Source organism: Pan troglodytes, chromosome 5 (genome assembly GCF_028858775.2).
Source record: "Pan troglodytes isolate AG18354 chromosome 5, NHGRI_mPanTro3-v2.0_pri, whole genome shotgun sequence".
Lineage (NCBI taxonomy): Eukaryota > Metazoa > Chordata > Mammalia > Primates > Hominidae > Pan > Pan troglodytes.
The window spans coordinates 62,392,062-62,417,353 of NC_072403.2; the positions used below are offsets into that span (position 1 = coordinate 62,392,062).

At 36.4% G+C, this 25,292-nt stretch overlaps 1 protein-coding gene across 35 annotated transcripts in view; it reads right to left on the bottom strand.

Moving 5' to 3' along the window:
- DST (dystonin) overlaps window positions 1-25,292 on the bottom strand; it is a 497,218-nt gene that overhangs the window by 67,650 nt on the left and 404,276 nt on the right. For 31 of the 35 annotated variants that reach the window (XM_016955718.3, XM_063812480.1, XM_016955699.4 and 28 more), the window contains 8 exons: window positions 10,851-11,012; window positions 9,192-9,362; window positions 6,439-6,605; window positions 4,065-4,224; window positions 3,539-3,865; window positions 2,936-3,020; window positions 1,588-1,829; window positions 459-665 (listed from right to left, as the gene is read on the bottom strand). In XM_016955718.3, the coding sequence (XP_016811207.2) occupies window positions 459-665; window positions 1,588-1,829; window positions 2,936-3,020; window positions 3,539-3,865; window positions 4,065-4,224; window positions 6,439-6,605; window positions 9,192-9,362; window positions 10,851-11,012 (1,521 nt within the window). The remainder of the gene's footprint in view (window positions 1-458; window positions 666-1,587; window positions 1,830-2,935; window positions 3,021-3,538; window positions 3,866-4,064; window positions 4,225-6,438; window positions 6,606-9,191; window positions 9,363-10,850; window positions 11,013-25,292) is intronic. The other 4 variants (XM_054685908.2, XM_016955703.4, XM_024357241.3 and 1 more) reach the window with 1 other exon arrangement.

Consider the following 25,292-nt stretch of genomic DNA (forward strand, 5'->3'; position numbering starts at 1 on the left):
TTACCAACAAAACTGCTTCCTTTTTAAAAAGAAAACATTCTCTTTGCCCCAGCTTTCTGTAAATGAACAGTTAATACTGACTTACATAACAATTCACAGTATTTACTCACATACAGATTAGACTTAGTCAATACATAAAAATTAATATCAGCAATATGCATATGTGTAGACAAAAGCATTTTGTTTGGAAAGCTGGGATGATCTTCGCAGTGTCTGACTTGGTAAGGATAAATCTGTGAAACAATGAGGCAGATGGCTGTGAACAATGTGCAGATTAGCCTTGCCCTGGTGCTCAGACATCGAAGAAGCCCAGTCAACTTCTTTTCAAATCCACCCTTTCATTTTGGAAGCACAGCAAATGAATGGAAACAGTATTAACAGTCATCTTTGTTCAGGTAAAAGCTCCAAGAACAGCTGGAGAAAATTTATTGCCTAAACAACAAACCATTTTTCCCTACCTGCTGTGATCGCAGAATGGCTGCATCGATCTCCTCCACCTTCTGAGTGATGGTGTCGCTCACTAATCGGTAGCGCTCATTGTCCTCAGCTACCATTTTCTCAAGTCCTTCTCTTGCCCTCCATGGTACCAGTTCCAGCAAAGCATTGCTCACTTCATTAAGGGAGTCCAGTAAGGCTTTGTTGTTCTTAGCTTCCTTTTTCAGTTCCTGAAAACATACAAATAAGTAAGTAACACTTAAGAGCTTCAACAGACTTTTCCTTTAACTGTTCTTGGAGCTCAAGTCCTTCGCAGGCGAATAATGTGATGCTTTGCCCCACTCCCCCCCTCCCTTAGTTTCAGTCGAGTTAAATAAACCTTTTTTATCTAAAGCTATTTTGCAAAAAGAAAAATGTTTCCTGAGAAGTTCAAAGAACAATTCATTTGTCGACACAGCAAGATTTTATCTTTGAAATTTAATATAAATATTTAAAATTTCAGAAGCAAAAACAAGCAAGTTAACATGTATTATTCTTTGCTTTCTGGGAACCTCTAAGTAATCAGGTAACAGAAAAGTAAAATGAAGAGGATATTCCAAGCCAGAATTAAGTGACCCTCAAAATGATGACAAACTGGCTTTAAATCATGACAGTAAAATCATTACAGGCTCAGTGAGCCTGACCTCACCAACTCCCTTTCACCCACATGTGATCATACTTCAAGGATGATAAAAACAGAGGCTGATATCTTGGAAAACAGGAATGATTACCATGCAGTATACTACATTTGTGATATAATTAGAAAACCCACCCCATGTTATCTTATAGAAATATTGGTATTCCAACCAAATTATGTGTGTCTCTGAAACAATGATCATTTTCCTTTTTTTTTGTTTTCATCATTCTGTTCCTTGGGTAATAAACTATACTCCCAAATATAGGACTCTTGCAACAATTATAACATACTGTTTTCATCTCTGGGCTCCTAAAACTTTAAACAGTTGATCTGCTGCCAATTTCTATTGGGTCTCCACCCACCAAGGCATCCTTCAGCATATGTAATGACATAAGACAAATATAATTTTATTTTTGTGTGAATAAGACTGCCTAAAAGATAAAAGACTAATCCAAAATGCAGAAATCAGAGCTTACCTTTTGTCTCATTTGTGCTTGACTTGCTTCTTCTCCTTTCAGAACCTGAGTTTCATATGAAAGTAATTCCACCTCCACTTTGTCCAGCCAGGTACACAGCTCTTCGTGTGTGGAGTGCAGCCGCCTTGCAAGCTGCAGCGCCTGTTCCAGAGTCTTGGCCACATCAGTGCTCAGTTTAGTAATGTCTTTGTACCTTGCTTTAATGGCTTCCAATTTATCTTGAATTATTAAAACTTCATCACCTAAAATTTCAAAGTCACGTTATTTCTTATGAAAGAAAAAAAAGGCAGGGGGAGGGTTTCTTCAGATATTATGGAACACTGATGAAATTTCCACAGAACAAAAGGAGACATTTTTCTAAAGATAATCTTACTCAAGAGAAGCCCTTTTCTAAATTTTAATCTTTCCCAAGATTTCCAGCAAATCTACATCACTCTGAAAATACAAATGTAGGAACTGGAAAAGGCTAAATGTCTTTAGCTATGTGGAAAGCAGTACTTTTGTATCTATCTGTATGAGACTTTGTTTTCAAAGAAGAGGGGTTAAAAACTGCTTGAGTTCAAATACTGACTTCATGCATGGCTTAAAAGCTGGGTTACTCTGGGCAAGATACTTAGCCTCTCTGCTCTTAGTTATTCATCATTACTCATCTGCACTATTCCAACAGATCTTTATTTGCCTCTACCTCATTTTTTGACACACAGAAAAACTGTGTCCTGGGCTTCAGACTTCTAGCTCAAGGCTCTTGATTCTACATTTAATTTCTTCAATGCATAATGAATGGTACTTGCCCCCAACATACACATATTGCTGAACTGAATATAGGTATAGTGAAATTCCTATGGCCAAAGGAATCACTAAAACTAGTTTCCCTGAGTTGTCCTAAAAATCTCATCTAGATACTAAACTATGTATCAGTTTTCTTGGTGATTCAGACATGAAGAAATGAAGCCCATGTATAGCTATGCACATAGCCATACTGTGTGTCACTGCAATGCAATCTATCTTAAAAAGAAATTGTCTACAACCTATGTGTTTATCTGCCTTCCACAAGTGGAAAAGTAATGTGACTCTGTCCTGGGCTTCTCTGATGAGCTCCTGTGCCAAAGTGCTTTATGTTATGAGTAATACACACAACTTCCATCAAGAACTCAAGTGAGATCATGAGAAAAAAGTGAGATCATATCCTAACCACCCCCTTGATTGGTCTTCAAAGCATTCTCCAGAATAAAAGTCTTGGAATGGACCAAAAATTATAAAGTGTTTTGGTTTTTTCCCATCCCTAAAATATTTTGAAAACAATATAAAATGCTGACCACATGATGATTTGATTTGAAAGATATCTCACCTGTGGTTTGTTTAAGTAGTTCTAAACCATTTAGTAAAGCCTGATCTACATTTTGTTTCCTGAGTAAGATGTCCTCTTGCAGAACCTGAAAACACAGGTACCATTTTTATGTGGGGGGGAAAAACATTTAAGTCAGCATTAACATTAGTTAATCTCAGAGAACTTTAATTAGATTTCACAGAGACATATTTGAGTAAATATCTCACATTTTCAAATGTTCTTATTGTTCCCATGTTTAGACCTCTTCTTTTCACCTCTGTGGCCCATGTCCCATGTTCATCTACCATAATTCACAGCATATTCCTTTTCAGAAAATACTTAGGGCCCTATGAAAATGGGCTTTGTGGACGTACTGAAGTACTGGTTAATACAGGTCTTTGTATACAACAATAAAATAACAAAATGAAAAGTGAAATATCCAGCTAATTAGATAGAGTCACTCTTTTCTTTAAAATGACTTCATTAAAAGTAATCTGTATAAACAGTCTTTTTTTGAGTACAGCAATTCATCGAAATCATCATAAACATAAAATTGCACAGAAATAAGGACTAAGAAATAATGACAATTGAAATGAAAAAATAAGATAAAATAAATCAAAATACCCGAAGTTCAGACTGCTGCTTCCATAGCCCCTCAGTGCTGTAATCCTGGACTGAGAGCTTGCTCAGTTTGTCATGCACTTCATTCAGCCAGTTCATCAGTTCAACTTCATCTTCCCCAAAAATCTTAGCATTACATAAGGCCTGCTGGAGGAGCTCAGACCTGCTGTGACTTTTCTCTTGAATCTCAATGTACCATACTTGAGAGAAGTCTAATTTACTCTGCACCATATCTTTATCCTCCCTGGAGCTCAAAACCTTTAAGGACTGGCCAATGCTAACAGCCTGGCGTAAATGTTTATTGTGATTGATGATGTCATCTTCTAAGGCCTAAGCAAAGTTTAAAAAAATAAAGAAGAAAAACAAAAAGAATGGACAAATAAAAATGAAAACATAAATAAAACTAAAGCATGACATGTGAAATGGATTTAGTTTGCAATTAAACAAAACAATAGTACATAACTCAAATTTATGTCACAAAACCACACAATAAAAACTGAACCTCGCTAATGTGTGATTTATATCTTACTTTGTGCTGTGCAATTTGTTCCTCAAGTTTAGATGCTTGGGTTCCTATGGGTTCACAATTCACCAGCCTCTTTTCTATGGTTGTAAGCCACTCGTTCAGTGGTTCTAAGGTTTCATGAAATTGCTGTGCTACCACCGAGATACCTTCCAACTGACGATTCCTACAAATGTGCCAAAAGGTCATTTAGGGATGAAGAATGTGTGAAATATTCAACAAAAATCTTCAGTCATGCTCTTGCAATCTATTCTAAACATTTTCTGTAGAAACTATCTAAGGTTAAAATTTAAATCTCTTAACATTTAAAGAACATATTAAAACAATTCTTCTGTTAAAAAAAATTAAAGTTGAACAACAGATCATCCTCAAGTTCCTGAATCTCATGAAAGTCTGAAGTAATCTTCTGTAACAATACTTCCAATAGTTACAGTTATAATAATGACAGCAATGTTATAATAATAACAGCAGTAATAGTAACAACAACAGGTAAAATTTATTGAACACATATTCTGTGCCAGGCCCCATCTTAAGTGCTTTATATATTAATTTCAATTGGAGCAACAGTTACTGAGATTGCTCTTGATCAAATGGTCAAAACTGGTTTCAAATTTTGAAGAGCATACATAGCTTCTTCCTCCTCTCCTTAGTGGAATTAATAGTGATTCCTATTTTATAAAAGTGCAGGGTTAGGTTTACTTCCCAAAAGCAATATTAATATTTTATGGATTAAAATATCATGAACAGGGGAGAAGTATTCATTGGACTTTTACTGGTACTTTAAAATACCTTTGGAAATACGTTTCCTCAGTTGCAGAGGACTAAAGCTAAAACCTGTTTCCGCTGTCCTCAGTATTTATCTAGAGCAAGCTATTGTTCTGGTCTGCATACGGAGTACCTGATTCAGTATCAAATCCTGTATACATAATTTCTGCTGGGATCAAGAGATATTGCTGCCTTAACTTCTTATCATGTTTAATTTTCAGGGAATTACATGTTTTGAAAAATTAGCTTTCTATGAAGAAGAAGGGAATTACAGAAAATTGGCATAAGCTATTAAACATAATTTCTATAACATATCACAATACACACACATTTTTAAAAACTTTCAGTTGATATATTTGATCCTAAAAATGAATAAAATTACTATATTCATAATTACCTCTGGATTATCACTATCTGTGACCTTTTCTTCTAAATTCAAATATCCAATCATCTAAAATCAGTGGAAATAACTATTCTGTGATGGGAGTTCACTTACTATGATTTAAACTGTCCACAATAAATCTGGGCATGAATCATAACCATTACCAATATCCCTCAATTTAATATCTCTGTGAAGAAAGTTTTAGGAAAAGAAGACTAGTTATGGTAGTAAAGCAGAGATCTAGACATTCACTCATTTATTATTTTTAAATTACTGAGAGTATCTCCCATGGCAGCCAGGGCACAGCTCCCAGGGCATTACACAGAGTGGTTAATCTGTTGACACATATCAGAGGACAACATGAGATTTTTCACCTCTTTGGGAGCACTTTATTCTATGGCCCTAAAGCTATAATTAATTATACTCTGTATTTGAAGTTTAGACAAATCCTTCTCTTCACTATTCTGGTTCCAAAGAAGGTGGGAATTTATATAACATACTCACTCAGGTCAGTGATTCTTCTATTTTCATCTATTTCAACCCAACCAGCCTAGGTGACTACTCTTCAATGTAGCTACTACTATGGCTAGTCAATGCGGCATCAATGCAGATACTGAAATATGGGTTGGGGTTTTGTAATAAAATTGTTGAGAACAAACACCCAGTGGAGCCAGGCTCTAGGCTTCCTAGCCTTCATGAAGTTAGAGCACCCTTCTACCTTCTTTGTTTCCTAGCTCCCATTACCCTCTAAAACTTAGCTTAACTGTCATTTCCCTGCCCCTAGGCTAGGTTCTTCCTGTGATATGCTCCCACAGCAACCTGTATTTCAACTTTGAGACATCACATTCATCATTACTTCTCAATGGCTATAAACCCTCTTAGACTGTACCCTATCTGATGGCAGAGATGATCTGCCCAGCTCACCCCTATAACACAAGACCTAACTCTGTGCCTGATGCATGGTAAGCAGGCAGTAACTATGTAATAAACAAATGAAGTAATCACTCCCAAGGGAAATGCTTTTCTTAAAAAGTTGGGATATAGCGGTGACAAGCCATTACCATTACAGGAATGAGGAAAGAGGCACTACAATCTTTGCTATCTCTGTTCACATACATGATAAACATAGGAAAATCATGATTTGAAGAAAAGTATTACCAAAATACAAAATGTCAGTTTTGTAGACAGAGGCCACTGCTACTCTTTCAAAAGAACTGGAAGTATATAAGTTACCTTGTTTCAGCTTTATTAAGCAATGCCTCCCATCTGCTATCCAAGAGACTGAGCTGTTTCAAAATCTTCACTTTATCTGCGGGCTCTGCTGTTGTAGCAATTTTTTCTCCTTCTCGTTTGATTACCTCCACCGTAGATTTTCGGTCATCCAACAATCTCTGGAGAAGCTTGACACAAAACATTAAATATAAAAAAGCAAGGGAATAATTGTATGAATATAAAGTAAAATGTATTCTAAGTACATTTGAAATATGACAAAAATGTATTTTGTATGTATGCACATATGAAAGGATCTGAAAAGCAAGATTTTAAAGGTAACTCATTTGTTTAATGATTTATTACTATTGGGTCAGACACTGTGGCAGGGGCTTTTCATAGTAGACAAAACTAATTTTAATTTTTTAATATAGAATAATACGGTAGAAGGTGCCACTTAGGATAACTCCAATGAATCATGAAAAAAGTGCAAAATCTCCATTATCGGAATGAAATAAGAATGCCTTAAACATTCAACAACTATCTGTCCTGTCAAGATACAAAAGGTTCCTATAAATCATTACTGTTTTCAAAACCCTTTCCCACGTTAAACAGTCCATTATAGACAAGGAAGTTAAGACTCAGCCCAAGTTCACAAGTTAACAACGCTAAAACGAGAGGCTCTTGGCTCCTTTTACTAGGTGGGACTGGCTCCTAAAATCTGTGTGAGGCTGCAAACTAAAACAGCTTTTACACGTCATTGGCAACAGGAAGAGAGGGTAGAAGATGTCAGAAATCTCCAAAGCTGGCTAAATAAGACTAATATTTCAGGATTTAGCACCAGAAACAAAATTCAATTTGATTCTAATTAAACATTTCAAAGCACCTGAAATGAAATGTTTGCTATAATTAGCCTTTTACCTTGCTCTAATCTAATCAAACAAATGGCTCATGAGCAACTGCTGTGCACAGGCACTGTGTTACCAGCAATGAGGAAGGCGTAAGTGTATGAAACACTATGCTTCACTGCATCCTTAATGATCCTGACTGGTAATTAAGGAGTAAAGATTTGACAGTTACCCAGAAGTAAAAAGCTAAAAGAGTATTTTGAGATCAGGACCACCAAGGCAGAAGGTAAGAGGAACTTGTTTAAAGAGAAGGGTAAGACATACAAACTGTGTTGGCACAGTTTTTTATATACTAAAGTCATGATATAATCAAAGTACAACAGGTGCTTTGGCAGCAAGGAGAACTAATTACTTTAATACATTTTAATAATAAAGCTTCTAGCAATTAAAAAAGCAAAATCAATTAATAGGTTTTGTTGGCTAAGCATCATGACTCTGGGGGTTAACTTTAAATTGTGAATGGTAGACACTGTATTATGCAAAAATCGCACAAATGCAATGTGTTTCCAGTTATGTGTCCTTAATCCTTACCTCTAAACCTATTTCTAATTGGTATAATTTCCCAATATGCTGAAGTTTTCAAAAACTTCTAGGGAGATAGTATTAAATGTAGAAATTAAAGTAAGCAGTAAGTCTTAAATACAAAAAAAAATTGAGGGTAAATGTGGAATTTTTTGTTTTTTTCCATTTTTAATTGATGAATAATAATTGAATTTATGGGGTGCAATTCAATGCTTTGATATATGTATACATTGTGGAATGATTAAATCAATCTGATTGACATATCCATCACCTCACCTACTCATCATTTTTTTGTGGTGAGGACCTTTAAAATCTATTCTTTTAGCAACTTTGAAATATACAGTACATTATTAGCAGCCATGCTAAGTGAAATAAGCCAGGCACAGAAAGAGAAATTTAAAATGTTGTCTTTTTTATAAATTAAAAAAAATTAATGTAAAATTTTAAAACATTTCTTTGAGTTTTAAAATAACGTAATTAACATAATCCATCCTCTTCTTTTTAAAGTTCCAGAGGGGAGAAACCTTAACAGTACGCCATGCTCTAGGATCCTTCCCACATGTCATCTCAAGTCATGGCTGGCTGATTACTACTCAAAGTGGTATTAAATACTTCATACCCGACCATTGCTATCAGGGGCACAAAAACTATCATGTGGTCAGTCTCAGGTACATATCAACCCTCTGAAGACCCTATTTTCCCAAACTGGCCCCACTTTAGTAGTGTCAAAAGACACAATGGCACATTCCTCAGCATATATGAATCAAATATTTGTGTCTTTAGTAATAGGTTGAACCAAAAGAAACTGTCAATATTTAATATATAAAAAGACAATTTCATAGGGATCAACCTAATATATAAGGGAACAATGTTATTTCCATACAAATGCCATCTTGTCAGTGACCTTCCTTCATGACCCTATTTAAAATTACACACACCCCCTCCCTCCCTCCATTCCAGCACTTTAGGTCCCTCATCTTTGCTCTATTGCTTCCTGATGCCTCTCCCCGATCCCTGCTTTATTCATCACTTGCTAACTTATCACCATTCATTTATTTACTTTACTTATTGTCTTTCAATCCTGGCACACCCTTCCCACTTGGCTTTGAACTCAATGAGAAATTTTCATCTTTTTTATTCAAGGATATATTCCCAGCATCTGGAACAAGGCCTGGCCCATGGTAGATGTTCAATAAATATTTGTCGAATGACTAACAAAATAATGTCTACAGCAGCAATAACCGGTTAACTAGGTTATCCTATTAATTAAAAGAGTCACAAGGTGCATTTTTTCTCTTGTTATTAAGATTTAATATGAAACGCAATACAAAAGCATGACTAACTTACCTTTTGTTCTTGTATCTGGGCCTTTACCACTTTGAACTCAGCCGACGGGGGCTTCTGATTGGCCACAAGCTCCTCAGTGTCCACCATCCAGCTAAGCAGGGACTCCAGGGCATCCTGGAACCTCCCACAGTGCAGCAAGGCCTCCTGCAGCTGGGCTGCTCGCTGAGCCACCTGCAAAGTGCCAATTGTTTCCACTTATTTATTTGTTTCACAAAATAATGCAATCTGAGCACAAATCACTACTTTACATGCTTTTATTTTCCCATGTGGTCACAAATTTTCTTTTACTTTTCACTTAAAATTTACCCAAAGTATCGATAGTGGGCAGGATAGCAGTGAAAAGGAGACAAACTTTAAGCAAGTAGGCATGAAAATAAGGTTACCATCACAGTCAACGTAGAGCACTTAATCTTGGAGATTTTTGGATTGTCTAATACGTTTTATGATTAGCAATGAATGATTCAAATATTTTAGAGTTATCGTAAAAAACAGCACATTAGTCATTTTTATCAATATTGCATTTTATTTCCTTCTGATAAATATCAGAGATAATGATTTTTAAAAGACTAAGAATAAACAGAACTATTATAGCAGAGAGAATCAGAATTATATTTTGCTAGGCAAGAATAACAAAAGTATCCAGTTAAGTTCTGCTAGCTCCAAGCTCTGGAGTCTTTTTTCAACAAACCAGGCCCTTTGTCTACCAGTAAATGGAGTCTCTGTGTCCTACATAGAGATATCTTATTGCTTGTCTCAACAGATATTTTCCTTTTAGACTGAATAAAGTAGCTGGCAAGATATTGTAAGTGCTATGGATTATATTTACACCTGATACAGCATTCCAACTGTGTTTAAGGTGCACTACACATATGTATCAGACTTTAAAGAATGAATAATATAGTTTCAAGACCTGGCACCTGCTGAAGATGTCAATGGAAAGAAAACAACAAGAGTAACCACCACTGCCACAACCAGATATGCACTGCCATCCCATAATAATTTTCTGATAATTTATGTCTCGTAAAAGCTGCCTGCCATCGTATGTCAGCATTATCTTCCTAAGATATCAGAGCATTATTTCTAGTGTTTTCTCTCATGGGAATTTAGAAAAAGGTTGGACCTACATCTTACAAGTAATTGAGGGTTGATGGTCTATAGTGAGGGTAGCAGGACTTAGTCCAGGAATGATATAAAGACATAACTTTGTTTGTATGGTGTGAACTTAGTTGCTAATATTTGAAAATAGGAAGGTTTCACATAGAAAGTGAGATTTCCAGGTTATTTTGAAAGTAAACAGAATATCTGGCAACAGTGGGCCTACATGCCTACATGTCAATGATCTTCTGGAACTAAGTAGTGACCTGTACCCTTACAGATGCATGTGCCCATCATACCTGCACTGTTGTATCTGTGACCCTGTCTTGATTAAAGGCGAGATAACAGCAGGAAGAGGCTCTGTCTTACCCAGTTTGCTTCCTTTCATTTAGATTCCCTACCTAGCTCCAGTAGGCATCTGAGTTTGAGCCATCCAGTTTACAGTAATATAAAACAGTAGACATATTTAGAAAAGTTTGGCTACCACAAATATGATTCATGGTCACCACAAATGTTCATGAATAATAATCAGCAAAATAGCAATGAAGGGGGTGAGAAAATTACCTTCTTATTGAGAGTCTTCCACCGTGCATTGACATCATCCAGGTCATGCTCCAAGCCCTGAGTGCTAGTGCTTTTGGCAGCACTCTGAATAAGGCCTTGACCTAACCAGTTTACATCTTGCTGTTTACCTTGCAAGGGTTCAATCTCTTCTTTCTGAAATACCTGCAGTTAAAAGAGTATTAATTATATGAGTTATATTACCTATCAACCGCCAAATATATAATAAGCATTTCTTTAGGCATCAGGTTGTGGAAACCATCAATTATTACAGAGGTAAAGATAATTTTTATTGTCTAGCCATAGGTCATAGCTACCTTCTGAAGAACAGAAAGAAACTAAATATAAATTAGTAGCACATCAAAAACATTTGAGAATACTAAAGAATGATATTCTGAGTATACTTAATCAAGTTACTTATAAAACCAAGAAGACAGTACGTGTCTCCTCTCTTTATTGCTTCATTATCATAGGATGAAAACGTTTCTGTTGTCCCAGTTTAACTGTAGCAAAAGATTTACAGAAAATGCTAAAGAGCAAAAACATAAAATAAGTACAAAATGAGCCTTCGTGGGCAAGACAATCCTAATAGGCTCTCCTAAGAATGGCTGCTGCCAGCTGGCAACTGAAGCTTGAGACTCACGTTGGAAATGGAAAATCAGGGACAGGATGAGGTGAGCCAAGTGGCCAAAACATGGCTTGGCAGGAGGGCCAAAATACAGAGATAGGAAAATGAAAAATACATAGGCATGTGCTGCAATAGTACGGATCCCTACACAAATAGCCTCCTCAATGTCTACAAAGATGCCAATGGACTCTCAAGAAATACAATGACCTCACCCCATGGATCTGATCACATACCTTACCAGCACAGCAACTCTGGTTACTCTGTAGTCATTGTCACCCACACCTGCACTGACAGTGGATTCCTAGCAATCTCTCCCTTACTGTCTATCCCATCCAATTTACAGTTCCCCAGTTGCCTGTGACTGGCAAAGGATTTAATGTGCTAAATTAAAATATAAGTGCCATGAAAGCAGAAATTTGTTTTCCTTACAGGAGTTCTATGACCTGGGCCTACCATGGTACCTAGCATGTAATATTTGCCAATATTTATTTGCCAAATTAATATCAGTATGGAAATTTATATTTCTATCTTAGGTGGATGACTTCAACCCCTTAACAGATAATACTGGGAGTAGATACATCAATATTATGATTATTTTTTTGAGACAGGGCCTCACTCTGTCACCCATGCTGGAGGGCAGTAGTGCAATCACGGCTCACTGCAACCTCTGTCTCCCAGGCTCAAGCCATCCTCCCACCTTAGCCTCGCCAGTAGCTGGGACCACAGCTGCATGTCACCACGCCCAGCTAATTAAAAGAAAAATTTTTTTTGGTAGAGACTGGGTCCCACTATGTTGTCCAGGCTGGTCTCAAACTCCTGGGCTCAAGTAACCTTCTTACCTCAGCCTTGCAAAGTGCTGGGATTACAGGTATGAGCCAACTCTTTCATAGATAATATGTTTTTGATATAGGGCTTGGAGTATGCCATGAGGAAAATAAATTATTGGAACTAAGGAAGGAAAGTTTCACATCGATATTAAGGTAAAACATAGTTTGAGATTCTGAGTCATTATCCTGAAGGGCACTATATAAATATACCAATGATTGGACAGTTAATCATAATACATAGAAACATAATAAAGGCACATATTAAAATAGCACTTCAGGAAAAAAATTGCAGACACAGTATGAAAAATAACTTTGAAAGATGTAGAGGCTGCAGGAGACAAATCCTCCAGACTCTGGTCTAAGGCCTAGCATACAGGATACTCCTGTGTTACTGTATACATGAGTAAATTAGAGAAGAGCAAACAAATTAATGATCATTTTCTCTAAAATCTCCTCCTAGCTAAAAACTCAAACTACCTTTTCCACAGAAAATGTATATAGACAATTTCCATACTGGCAGTTTATATATAACAATAATAAATATTTAAAAATCAATTACACATAATCAAATAAATTACAAGATTCACCCAAATCATTGAGGAAAAACTTAGGAAGTCTCCGTAATTTTGCAAAAAGGTAAAATTTATCAAATATGTAAACAGAAACTTGGCAACAAAATGTTAAAGATAGAATTTGGCATTATAATTCAATTTCATTTCTATACCACTTTCTAAGTTATAACTTCCAGGACTAATAGCTTTGGATATGTTTTACTACTTATCAAAAAGTAGGGGCGGAGGGTGGGGGTGTACAAAAACTGCTACCTTTTAAATTCCAGGAACTTGTAAATAAACATTCAAGGAAACGTTTTATTTTCCCTCTTATATAGTTTTCAGGACAAAAGGATAACAATAATGTTCTATTAAATTGCCTTAACCTCTGGTCTTGGTTTTAAATTAATTTCAGGGGTATATATTGGAGCAGATCTAGGTAAATCTGATAGTTTTCTAAAGTGCCCCCAAAAATATACTAAGGATTTAAAAAGATAACTACTAAAGAGTATATACTCCCCTAAGATTTAATTGTTTTCTACAAATAAACTGAAATATCCTTTACAGAAAAAAATTAATTTGCTAAGCTTTTAAATTAGCATGCCATTTACTGCATGTCTAAGAAAAACGCATAACAAGAACAATTATTTCACAGACTGAGAAGAGGAACGGTTCTGATATTGTCTAAGTTCCTTATCTCTCAATGTTAACAAAATACCTATGAAGAGAGCCTTTCCCCCTAATCTAACCCACAGCACACAAGCATGAAGAGAAGTTTAAAATAAAATAAAACTACCTTTGAGGCCAAGTTTACCAGAAGAGTTTAGTAAAAGTACTAAAATAGCTGAACTTCAATCTGAGTGGAAAGAAAAAAATTACAGGCTTGACAAGCAATCTCTACTTATTACAAGGCTGCACCCTTTACTTTCTTACCTCATTCACCACTCACAAAAAGTTGGGAGCTATAATGCCTGCAAAGTACAGCATAATAACTCTACTCTCATATGCAGAGCTCCTGAGAGAAATTTTTCAACCTATTAAAAAAAGTCCTTAATGTGGATAGAGTACTTTGCAGGCCATAACAATATAATAGTTTGTACCTTCATGACTAAGCCTGTTCAAGCTTAATAAATCCAATATAATGGCTCTTAAATGGCAGTGTCTTTACCATAATTTGTGTAAAAGCCTAACATTAACATATATTCACAGTGGAGGCCTTCTAAATGAAGGGGAATGGCCACCATCTGCACAATCAATACAGGACCCTGAACAGCTGGGAATATCAATTCTTCTCCAAAACAGTCCCTATTAATTTGTTATAATTATCCATTTATCAATATGTGGCATCTTGCAGGGTGCTAGTCAAACCCCCAAAACAAAAGTGTGGATTTGATTATTATTAGAAACACTAGTGACCACTCTGAAACAGAACCACAAACTTTTAGCAGAATCGCAAAACTTTTGACACTGCAGAGTTTCATATTTCCATGAATTACCTGAACCAACTGAAAGCCATTGCAGACTGTGTCCAATATTCCTGCCTGGGCCCCTGTTTTTCTGGGTGCTGCTTTCTTTCTTGCTGATACGAATTTCAGGGAGAACTTCTTATAGAGCATTTCGCTCTCCTGGGCAGAAAGAGGAGCCTCCACTTCCTCTTTAGATGCACTGTTGCATTCTCCTGAATCACATTGTGTCAAAAGTGTCACATTTTCTACTAAGCTGGTGCTACCACAATCTACATCACTCTCCCCTAGATCTGTGTGAGAGAGATCTAAATCTTGAGGGGAATCTTTCAAGAGTTCCCTACTTTGTGCTGTGATTTGGGATTCTCCAGGTCCGTATGTTTTGTCCTCTTCTCCAAGATTAAAAATATGCTCATTTTCTCTATTTCTTGGCATAATTAATGGGTCACACTTCACAGGGCTCTCTTTCAAATTATTCTGCAGGCAACAATTTTCATCGTGGATTTCCCTTTGACCATTTACACGTTTTGCTTCCTCTAGTGGAGAAACATCATGTAAAATCATTTTGAAATTTTCATCAGGGTGGGCACTTTGACATGAAAGCAGTGGGATTTTCTGTTCGCTAATGGAATTAACAGAAAAAAATGGTCTGTATTGGTCTGTTACAAGAATATCTTCAGCAGAAGACAAACTTTTAATTCGTGACTGGTCTCCAGTTAAAATGCCCTGTTTTTCTTCCCTCTCTGCTGGAGGGCTACATAAACCAGAGTCATCCTCCTCCGAAGTGAGAGAATTAGTACCCCATCTGCACTTGCTGGCCTTGGTAACAGCATCTGACATATCAGCAGGTTCAACAAAAGAGCTTTCACTTTTGTTTGCATAATCCATAAAATTGGCCGGGACAAACATTCGCCATGACCGTCTATGCTCTTTCTTTTCCGCATGAGATTTGGCTTTAGGTAATCCTGTGGTTCGAATGATATCACTATTTAGTTTGAGTGCATCAAAGATCATCTTTTCATCTAGTTTGTTAGCTTCCCGACCTCTCAGCTCAAATACACTGGAAGAAGTAAGGGCACCATTAGAGCATAAAGAACTAACATCCAGTGTTCTGTGACTGTAGGGTAAAGTTCGATCTGTAAAATGCCTGGAAGATAGACTACCTTTTGAACCAGAGTCTATCTGTTCATTTAGTCTAACAGTATCATAGATTGACCGCTGTGGGACGTAACAGTCTTCGATATTTAGGTCCTCCTCTTCTTCACCCTTCCCTACACATGGGGGATTCTGACGTAAACAGTCTGGTCTGCTGAGTGGCTTCCCCATTTTGCAGATAGTTAAAACAAATATTGCAGCTCTTGACACAGATAAGAAATAAGATAAAGCATCTTTCAAAAAAGTATACTTCTGAACAGAACTATGGAGTGTCTTTAGCATAAAGACACATGCTCAAATAATATATGTCATAATACATGAGGTGTTTAAGGTCATCAGCAGTGCATCAGTATAAATGCAACTATCCTTTTACCTGGTTGATTTTAGGATTCTAAACAATAAAGTGCATCAATAACAGAGAACAAAAATCTTTGTCCACCTTTCCCAGCTCCCAAAGTCCCCGTTCACACACTCCAAAACACAGAAAATAAACAAACACACACTTAACAGTGGCTCAAACACTCAGAACATTCCATTGTCAGTCCATTTCCCTTTTTAGTCTGATATTTCCAGATTAAAATTTCCAAATGAGCAAGCATTTTAACAGCCTGAATGTTAATTTCGGCAGAGCTCTGGTTAACTGTAATCCACTTAAAGATGGCTTGCAGAACTCCACCATTCTGGTAAATAAACCATGCTCCAGAAATTTAAAAGACAAACACAGGGACCTGGTATTGTTCACATCAAGGCACAGAACAAATCTTCAGAGAAAAATAAGTTAAGTCTAACGTTATGAGAAAGTTACATTTTTCTTTTACTTTTTTTTTTTTGGAGGGGGGAGTAGCTATAAATAAACTTGACTGAAAAGGCAGGTTTTCTTCCTGTTTTAAGCTTCTTCAATGCTATTCAGAACTACTCAAAGGAAGAAAGAAAAAAACACCAGACTTTTAGACACCCAGGGCAGTACAATCCAGCAACCGTTTAAAGTAAACAGAAAGCATGGTGTACTACTAAGCTTCTTTTAAAAAAAAAAAAAAAAGCCATTTCCAAAGATTCTTATCTGGTCCTCCTTAGGAAGGCTTATTCCACCTGAGGCAATTGCAGCAACGAAGAGCTCCGCGGCTTCCTCTAAGGCACAGGCAGCGTAATTCACATTGAGCAGAAAACCCAGGGACTACATTAGCCTTTGAAACTGAACCAAGTTCTGTGGCCGCGGTATGGCCTTCATTTCAGCTGGGGCTAGAGAGAGACGGTGGCGGTGGAGGCAGCAGAAAGAGAACTCCGGAAGGGAGCTCCAGGGCTGTCCGCGGCTCCTCAGGGCAGCACGGTGCCGGGCAGGCATCCTCTCCAGCCAGGGCGCTTGCAGCAACGCCCTCTCTCTTCAGGCACCATCTGCTGCGTCTCTGGGCCTGCCGGGCGTTCCGGAGCCGCAGCTCTCTACCACTTCGGTGCTACGCCCTCCCGTGACTTAACTTCGCAGTCATCTTTCTTCTGACTCTTCGCTTCTTCCCGGGAGTCGGCGAGCGGTTTCAGTGGGAGGTACCTCGAAGCCGAGAGGCTGCAATGTAACAGCTTGTGGTGACATCAGCGCAAAGCAGGCCGAGTCCGGCCACTGGGGATAGGGGCAGCTCAGGTTCAAACACCGCGGAAACCCCGCCGACTACTTCAAAATGGGAGGGGATCCGTAGGGCTTGCGGAGGCAGAACCTGGCACCGGGAGATCCGCGAAGAAATTATTTTGTGAAGGTCCAGAGACCGCACTCATTTGAATACTAAATGGGAAAAGGGGGGCTACATAGGTCCCTATCCTTCAGTTGAAACCGCACTTTTACACTGAAGAATCTGATGCTTCAGCAGTATCTGCGATGCAAAGTGCAGATCACTTTGAAGTCGAGAGTGTTTTGCCGTTCCCTTTTGAAGCCCAAGTTCAAATCTAACTGTTCTCCAGAGTAAAGTATTCCTACCAGTGAGGGGCTCTCAGCACTGCTGACATGAATATTATTAGTTACTAATAACCATACAGTACTCTTGAGGTTAACACAAGGCCCAAGAGTGGTACTCACTGACTCCAGATATTTAATAAACAAAATCACCTCCACAGATTTTTATCTACTGAACACCCTTTTAAAAATACTGTTTGAAAATAAATTCAGCAAGCCAACTCTTAGTCTTTGTAGGAAATTTAATAGTTTTATTTAAATAAAATCTAAACATTCTCTATTTTACAAAATAAGAAACATCGTCAGAGTGTCAGAGTTACAAATGAAGCGGTCTTTCTTCAATCTCATAAAATAATCATTTGAACATGAACAAAACTGTGCTCACTCCAAATGAAGAAGGCAGTTCTAGTAAAAACAACTTTATACTTTCTTTGTTAATTTTACAGAAAAGATGTGGGAGGAAACTTTTGTGCCTTTAATGAGAAAACATTATCTCAATATATTCATTCTATAAATCTAAGAGTTGAATCTTTTTTAAAAAAATCTTTTCATAATGAAAACTCTATCGGTAACTCATCCATTCAACAATTATTAGATTATTAGATGCAACTCAGTATGTGGCCATCATTAAGTTGACTAGATATATGACTATCTATAAAGAAAAAGAGATTTAAAAATATCCATCCACATCACAATATCAATGTCAATTTTTCATGTTCAAGACGTGAAATATTTCAACAGGCACCTGATTCTGTGGTGTTCAAGCACACAGGCTGTAATAAGGCACTGATAAGAGAAAGAAAAATGGTCTCATACTTACCACGCTTGAACAGTGGATTGGGCACTAGACTGGGAAATAGTAGAGGCCAAGAGTCTTACTCCCAGCTGCCGCTCTCTTGATATGTAAGCTTAGAAAACTACTTATTCATGGCAATATGAATAATAAAGTTTCCTTGAGATCTGTGAGTGCCTTTCTCTAAACACTCTAAGATCCTTACAGAACTTTTCATAATAAAGAATGGCTCTAATTCAGTTCACCTTAGACTCTAACTCTGAATCATTAGCACAATATTATTCTAGGCTTATGAAAAGCTAAGAGGAGCAACACATAACCTCACATTTGAGGTGGGTAGTACATTTTTAAAACTGCACAAATAATTCATTCATAAATTAAATGATTCAAAAAAATAGCACTCACTGTCTGCCAAACAACATGTAAGCACTGGAAAAATGATGTTGTAAAGACATAGCCACCACTGTCCTTACACCACTTACACTACAATGGGAATGTGAACGAGAAAATGGCCATGACACAGTTCGGAAGTAAACAGTGCTATGGGAAAATATTCCCTAGTTAATTAAGTTCAAGTATACACCATTTATTTAATAACTAAATTCCTTTTTTATTGAACTGATTTTTATATGGATTCACATTAAGGTTTGTGCTATTAAAATTTGTCACAATAATTTACATATATCTTTGTTACTTGAAATCACATTCCAAAGTCTTACCTGGATGACATGCAAGAGCTCATATATAGAGCAGAACCGGACTGGTTTATTTTTCCCCAAAAATTTGGTTTAGACAGCTACTATAAATGTTATAGCCTCTAATGTTAATAAAATCAAGATATGTTAAACCATGTTAAATATTAATCATGATATCTAGATCCATCACATTTTCTTTTTTTCTGAGACAGGGTCTTGCTCTGTCACCCAGGCTGAAATGCAGTGGCATGATCACAGCTCACTGCAGCCTTGACCTCTCGGGCTCATGTGATCCTCCTGTCTCAGCCTCCCAAGTACAGGTGCGCACCACTACACCTGGCTAATTTTAAAAATTTTTTGTGGAGATGGGGTCTCACTCTGTTGCCCAGAATGGTCTTGAACACCTGGGCTCAAGCGGTCCTCCTGCCTCAGTCTCCCAAAGTGCTGGGATTACAGGCATGAGCCACTGTGCCCAGCCCCCTCACATTTTCACAATGAGAGAAATACATAATAAGGTAAGTAAAGTTTTCCTGAAAAATAGCCAACACTATTATTTCATAATACAGAAATCATAATGCTGTTTTCAAAATGTAGCTTTACTTACTTTATGTAGCCTACTAGATATAATCCAGCTAAACTATCTACTAAAGCAGATGATTTCAGAAAAGTACACAACTACTAATTGAATTATAAGCAAAACAGTAACATTTTCTCATTTTATATTCCTAAAGTTTAATTAAATCTTTTAAAAGGAAAGTCCCTGAAAAGTCTTCCCACTAAGCGCAACAATGTACATCATAGAAAAGTTTTATCATTCACATTTATGATTATTATTTATATATTATTTACTCATAGAAAAGAGCAATTTTATCAGCTGAAACATGGAGGTTAGGGTTGAAGGATTGGAGGTATTAAGTTCAATGTGCAGTAAGTGAAAAATGTCTATGTAAGTAAACGCACTATTATCAATGAATAACTCTTGGCCTGATAGCTCTTGAAATCAGGATGAGAAGTCAAACAAGGGATATGCGTTTTGTGCTGCAAGTACATAAACAGGCATTAAGAGCAACAATTGTTCTTTCTAAAACAAATAAGCCATTAGCTAATGAAAACTGAAAGCATACTATATTTTTAGTTTTCAAACTATTAAATTTCTTCACATAAATGGCTAAACGTTTCCAAAGATATGAATATGCATCATATGAATATGCAATAACTATTTATTTCATGTGAATATAGTTTATATTTAGAAGAAAGTAGAATATTCTGATCCTAAAGTAAACCGATTTAGAAACAAGAGATTCACCAACTGATCTTGACAGGAGTTTATCTTGATGTGAACCTTAGTTAATATCTTTAATGAGCACTTGCTCTTCTTCCTGTAAGTTACTACAATACTAAGACTATGACTTTCCCACATCTTCAATGAGGTTTTCTGGTGACAGTGAAAAAAAATTCTATGTAACAGAAGATGATTCTATATATAAATCTTATTAATTGAAATATATACGTATTTCATATATATATATATAAATGTCAAAAAGTTCATTTAAAGAAAAGCTATCCAGCAAGCAGAAGCAACTCACATGTTAATGGCCCTATTCAATTTTCTTCAGAGAAAAAAAAAACAAACAAAATCTGGAAATACTTTTCATATTAAAATACTGACAAAAGAAATTAAGCTTGAAATGAAGACAACTGGAGATATGTGAGAATAGGATCTGTGAGCACAGACATTTTCTTGTTGTATCCAGTTCTTGAGCAGCTCCAGACACTTTTCACTTAAAATCATAGCATTTCCTTACCCTACATTGTTATTAATGAATGATTAGAGACCTAGATAAACATTTACCACTCAAATGTTCTTTTCAAGAAACCAATGTCTAATTTCATAACGAGGCAAATTCTTCTCTGTCTCTCTCTCACACACAACTTTAAGCAACTTTCCATATTAATAAAATACATTATGAAGGTTTCCTTTGATCAAAGGTGGGCCTATAATAATGACAGTAGATACCACAGTTTGGCTGTTTTATTGGATCACTCTAAAATGGTGATATAGGTTTATCAAGGTAAAAGCAAAACAAAATAACAACTACCAAAAAATCCTACATTATAAAATCTCTGGCTGGAACTGCCTTCAGAACAACCAACTTTAATTCCTCAATCTCAAATGAAGGAATAAAAGTTAAGAGGAGCTCTGTGACATAAAGGGCCGTAGCATTAGTTAGCAGCAAAACTGAAAAGAGAACACGTTGCAAAGTTCCCTTTTGACAGCCCTTTCCGAGAAGTATGGTATATTCCTTGTATCATGTGAAAAAGAGGGTATCCACCTGTTATGCCTAGTTTGTGTGGATAAGAATATGAGGTGTTAATAATACCACACAGCAGATCAGCTCCACCTCTTCATAGCTAGGTGTGGTCTCTGCTTCAGTAGGGCTTCTCTCTTGACCAGCATATGGAGTATTCTTTCTTCCTAAAGTTGTTAAATGCCACTTTGCTCTGGGTTTATTAAATAATGTGATCTTCCTATAAAAGCCATGCATCTAGTTACAGTGTCTATAGTGGAAATATTTTCAACATTAAAAATACCAGAGGAAGGGAACATGCAACCCCTTTGCTAAGGTAGCTTCATTAACAAAAATCCAATCTATTAAGGAATTTTCCCTAACAAAAACCTCTTCTGCAACAGTTTTATCTAATTTCCCCATTCTTAATAAAAATGGAAAATAATTTGTCATTGACCTCTATATAACAATATGAACACTTTAAAAGTACTATTAAAGCAGTTTTTGGACAGTTTGATTTTCAATATGGTGACATCAGAGGTTGTTTCTGGATCATTTGATAAACACCATAATAAGAATTTGTGCTCAAACTGCCTGTCTTCCTTAGCCCCATGCTACTTGGCATTTTAGTTTACCGAATATTAAAATAATCATGCCTGGGTTAAACAATGCCTTCACCTGGACCAGAGAAAATTTATTACAGTATAATTAGGCATATGTTCTGCTCTTTGTCTCTGGTTTCAACTTGGCTTAAAAATCCTCTGCTCAATGTAATTCTATGTCCATTTGAAAATAAAAAGAAATCTTCAGAGAGAATGTACTGGAGATGTACTCATTTGTGGGGACAAAATGAATTACAATTGGGGCAGCAACAGAGTGGCCAGAAATAAACTGTAAGCAGGTTCTGAGGTAAGGCATTTTTTCACAATGGTCTAGATCAGGGGTGTCCAATCTTTTGGCTTCCCTGGGCCACACTGGAAGAAGAAGAGTTGTCTTAGGCCACCCATAAAATACACTAACAGCAATGACAGCTGATGAGCTTTAAAAAATGGCAAAAAAAATCTTGTCATGTTATTTAAGAAAGTTTATGAATTTGTGTTGGGCCACATTCAAAGCCATCCTGGGCCACAGGTGGGCCGTGGGCCATGGGTGGGACAAGCTTGGCCTAGATAGAGGTGGGGAAGGTACAGATTTAGCTAGGACTCATTAAAGCATCAAGTTTCTTTGATTTTCATTGAAATTAAATCATGCAATATGGTGATAATGGTTACTTCATAATGATCAGAAGACCTGATTGGCTGTTAATCACATAATAGGAATTACTGGGATGCATTCCTTGTATACAGTCAGTTACATATGTCTTTGATAAATAATAATGTGTTAATATTAATGTTACTTAATAATGTGGTTTAGATTTGAAGATAATCTTGAGCTAGGAGTCTTCAGATAGGAGTAGGGATAGAGGGAACACCAAAGGAGTTTCTTTCTTCCTGCCTAGAGACAAACAGAATCGCCCTGCTATTCATTCCACCAATTTATAACAGTGTGCATAGAATTTAACTGTAATCATAAATAAGTGTAAGTGGAAAATGGTACTCTAACTTACCAACAGTATAGAAAACACTTCACCCTTCAGACATGTTAGTCCAATGACTAGTATTTAGAAGTAGAAAAACTTATGTACAACAGAACTTATATATAATCAAAATAGTTTTAAAACGTCAAGCTAACTAACACAAAAGATAACACCAATCTACTTTCAAAATCTCAGGATAGTTTTCACTGAGTGAGTTAGGACATTTGGTTTAGAATAGCATTTGCTTTAAGTATTATGTTTGAATTGGTATCTTAAACATGAAGGAATGAATTTTGTCCTTGTCTTTACAAGAAAACCTCAAGTAACTATTAACAGCTATTTCTTGAACTATAGAAAGAAAAACAGAATTGGGAAAGTCTATCAAACCTGCTTTAAATCCTCTATTACGGGTCCAGTGAATATAAGGCACCCCCTGCTGAGTAATTGGGTAATAGCTATTATTCTCAGTTCTGCTCAGAAGGCAGTTTATTTTGTATTAAGAAAAACTATTACAGGATTTTATCTGTGACATTAGGTTAAACTAAAGCTACCAGATAGATTAATGTCAAACTAGATTATATTTCAAAGTCAATAAGGAAGACAGACTCAGTCCTTCACTACTTTTCTGTTTCACTTTTAGGAATTATAACTAGCTTTTCACTCAATACAAATCATTCCATTTAAAAAATTTAAAAAACTTTTCAACAATTATGTTAAAACTAATGTTTAACAAAAGTCTAAGGCCCAACAGAAACTAAATTAAGTACTGAACTGTAAACAATTTACTACTTTAACCAAGAAAGATATAATCACTAAAACAATGAAATGTTTGGCTCCATCTCAGTAGCAGCAGTAGTGGTGATCACTGGAATCTCCACCATCAACATCATCATTATCATCATCACCCTTATCATATCACGGCACCTACATAACATCAGTTTCTAAGACTGTTTTACATGTTCATCTCATATTTCTCATAGCTGCTAGTTTTATAGAACATGTTCCTTAAGTGGGTGTTCTTGGTATTTTGGATTAAAATGAACAATGGCTGGGTATTCGGGCTGTCTAAATTAGGCTACAGCAAAGATGATTAGAAAATTCCCCAGAGAAAATACCAGATGTGAAACATGGGTGACAAATAAAGTTTACACGAAGCAGTGCATCATTTTCATCAAAAGAATCAGGTTCTGACACTATCCGTGTGACCTTGGACAAGTCACTTAACCTCCTTGAGCCTAGGCTTCTTTATAATAAGATGTAGAATAGTAATAGCATCTACCTCTCATGACTGTTAACAGGATTAAAGATAAATTAAAATAGTGCTTGACACATAGTAAGCCCATAATAAATTGATTTGTTGATTATTGTAATTGCTATTTTTAAGGAATACACACACACACACACACAGATAAATGGAATTAGTGGTTGTGTGAGCTACCATAATCATATTCTTGTCCTTTTTTTACCTATGGCACTGGAATATACTAAATGCAGAGTATGTGTCTACTTGAAAACTTTTCTTTCAAGTCACTGGGTTTCAAGATACTGAAAGTATGCCATGATGTTCTTTATTGCTGAGTTTCAATAAAATCAATCAACTCTTTCCAAATAATCTGAAAGCAAACAAACACAGCATGCTAAATGGTTTATTTTAGGAGAAATTATCACTCTATATTTCTTCACAATCAAAACAATCTCTGTAGCTATTAATGGTAATGTTACTTATTTGGGGCTTTTCAGTTTGCAAAACACTTTCAGTGCAATGGTGAGAAAGCTCCTCCTATCTCTTGCTTTTTCTTACTTTCAGTTCTCCACATGAACAGCCACATTTTTCACTGTACTTGGGAACACCAAAGGGGAGACACCCGCAAATAGCAGCACCAGTATTATTACTTTGTCCATTGTCTTACAAGTAGTTAGAAACAGCAAAGAGAAATGAAGGTCTTTTTTCTAAACAAATGCACAGGAAACCGAAAGAAATCATGTTTCACAATTTAACCATTTAATGTGGTTAAATTTCATTAGTATAAACAGTGCTTGGTTACTGTCATTTAATCTTTAAGGTGCTGACAGGGTTCTAGAGAGAATTCCAAACTTTACTGACGAAGGAAGAGTTGCTCCCAAGATCTCTCCCAGTCTTTGATGCAGCAATTGCCACAGAATTATGTTTTTCTAATAGAGGATTCTCTCACATGAAATCTTTATTTTGCAAATCAGAAATATAAAAATTTGACAGAGCAATGAAGGAGGTCAAGTCAACAATAAGGACGTTTCCTTCACCTTCAAGAATCAAGAACTAAATACAGAATCACAGCTTTGTGAGCCTTGAAGGAACTGGGCTTCAAAGGCGTTTAATAAACTGCAAATAATCATAACTAATAACAATACAAAGAAAAAGAAGGTATTTTTCAAGATTCAGTCACCTAAATAATGTTATTAAAGACAAGCAAATGAAAGAGTTTATCAACTATAACTGCACGGAATTTGGAAGTCCATTTGATTCATATTCATCTCTCAAAGAAAATAATTT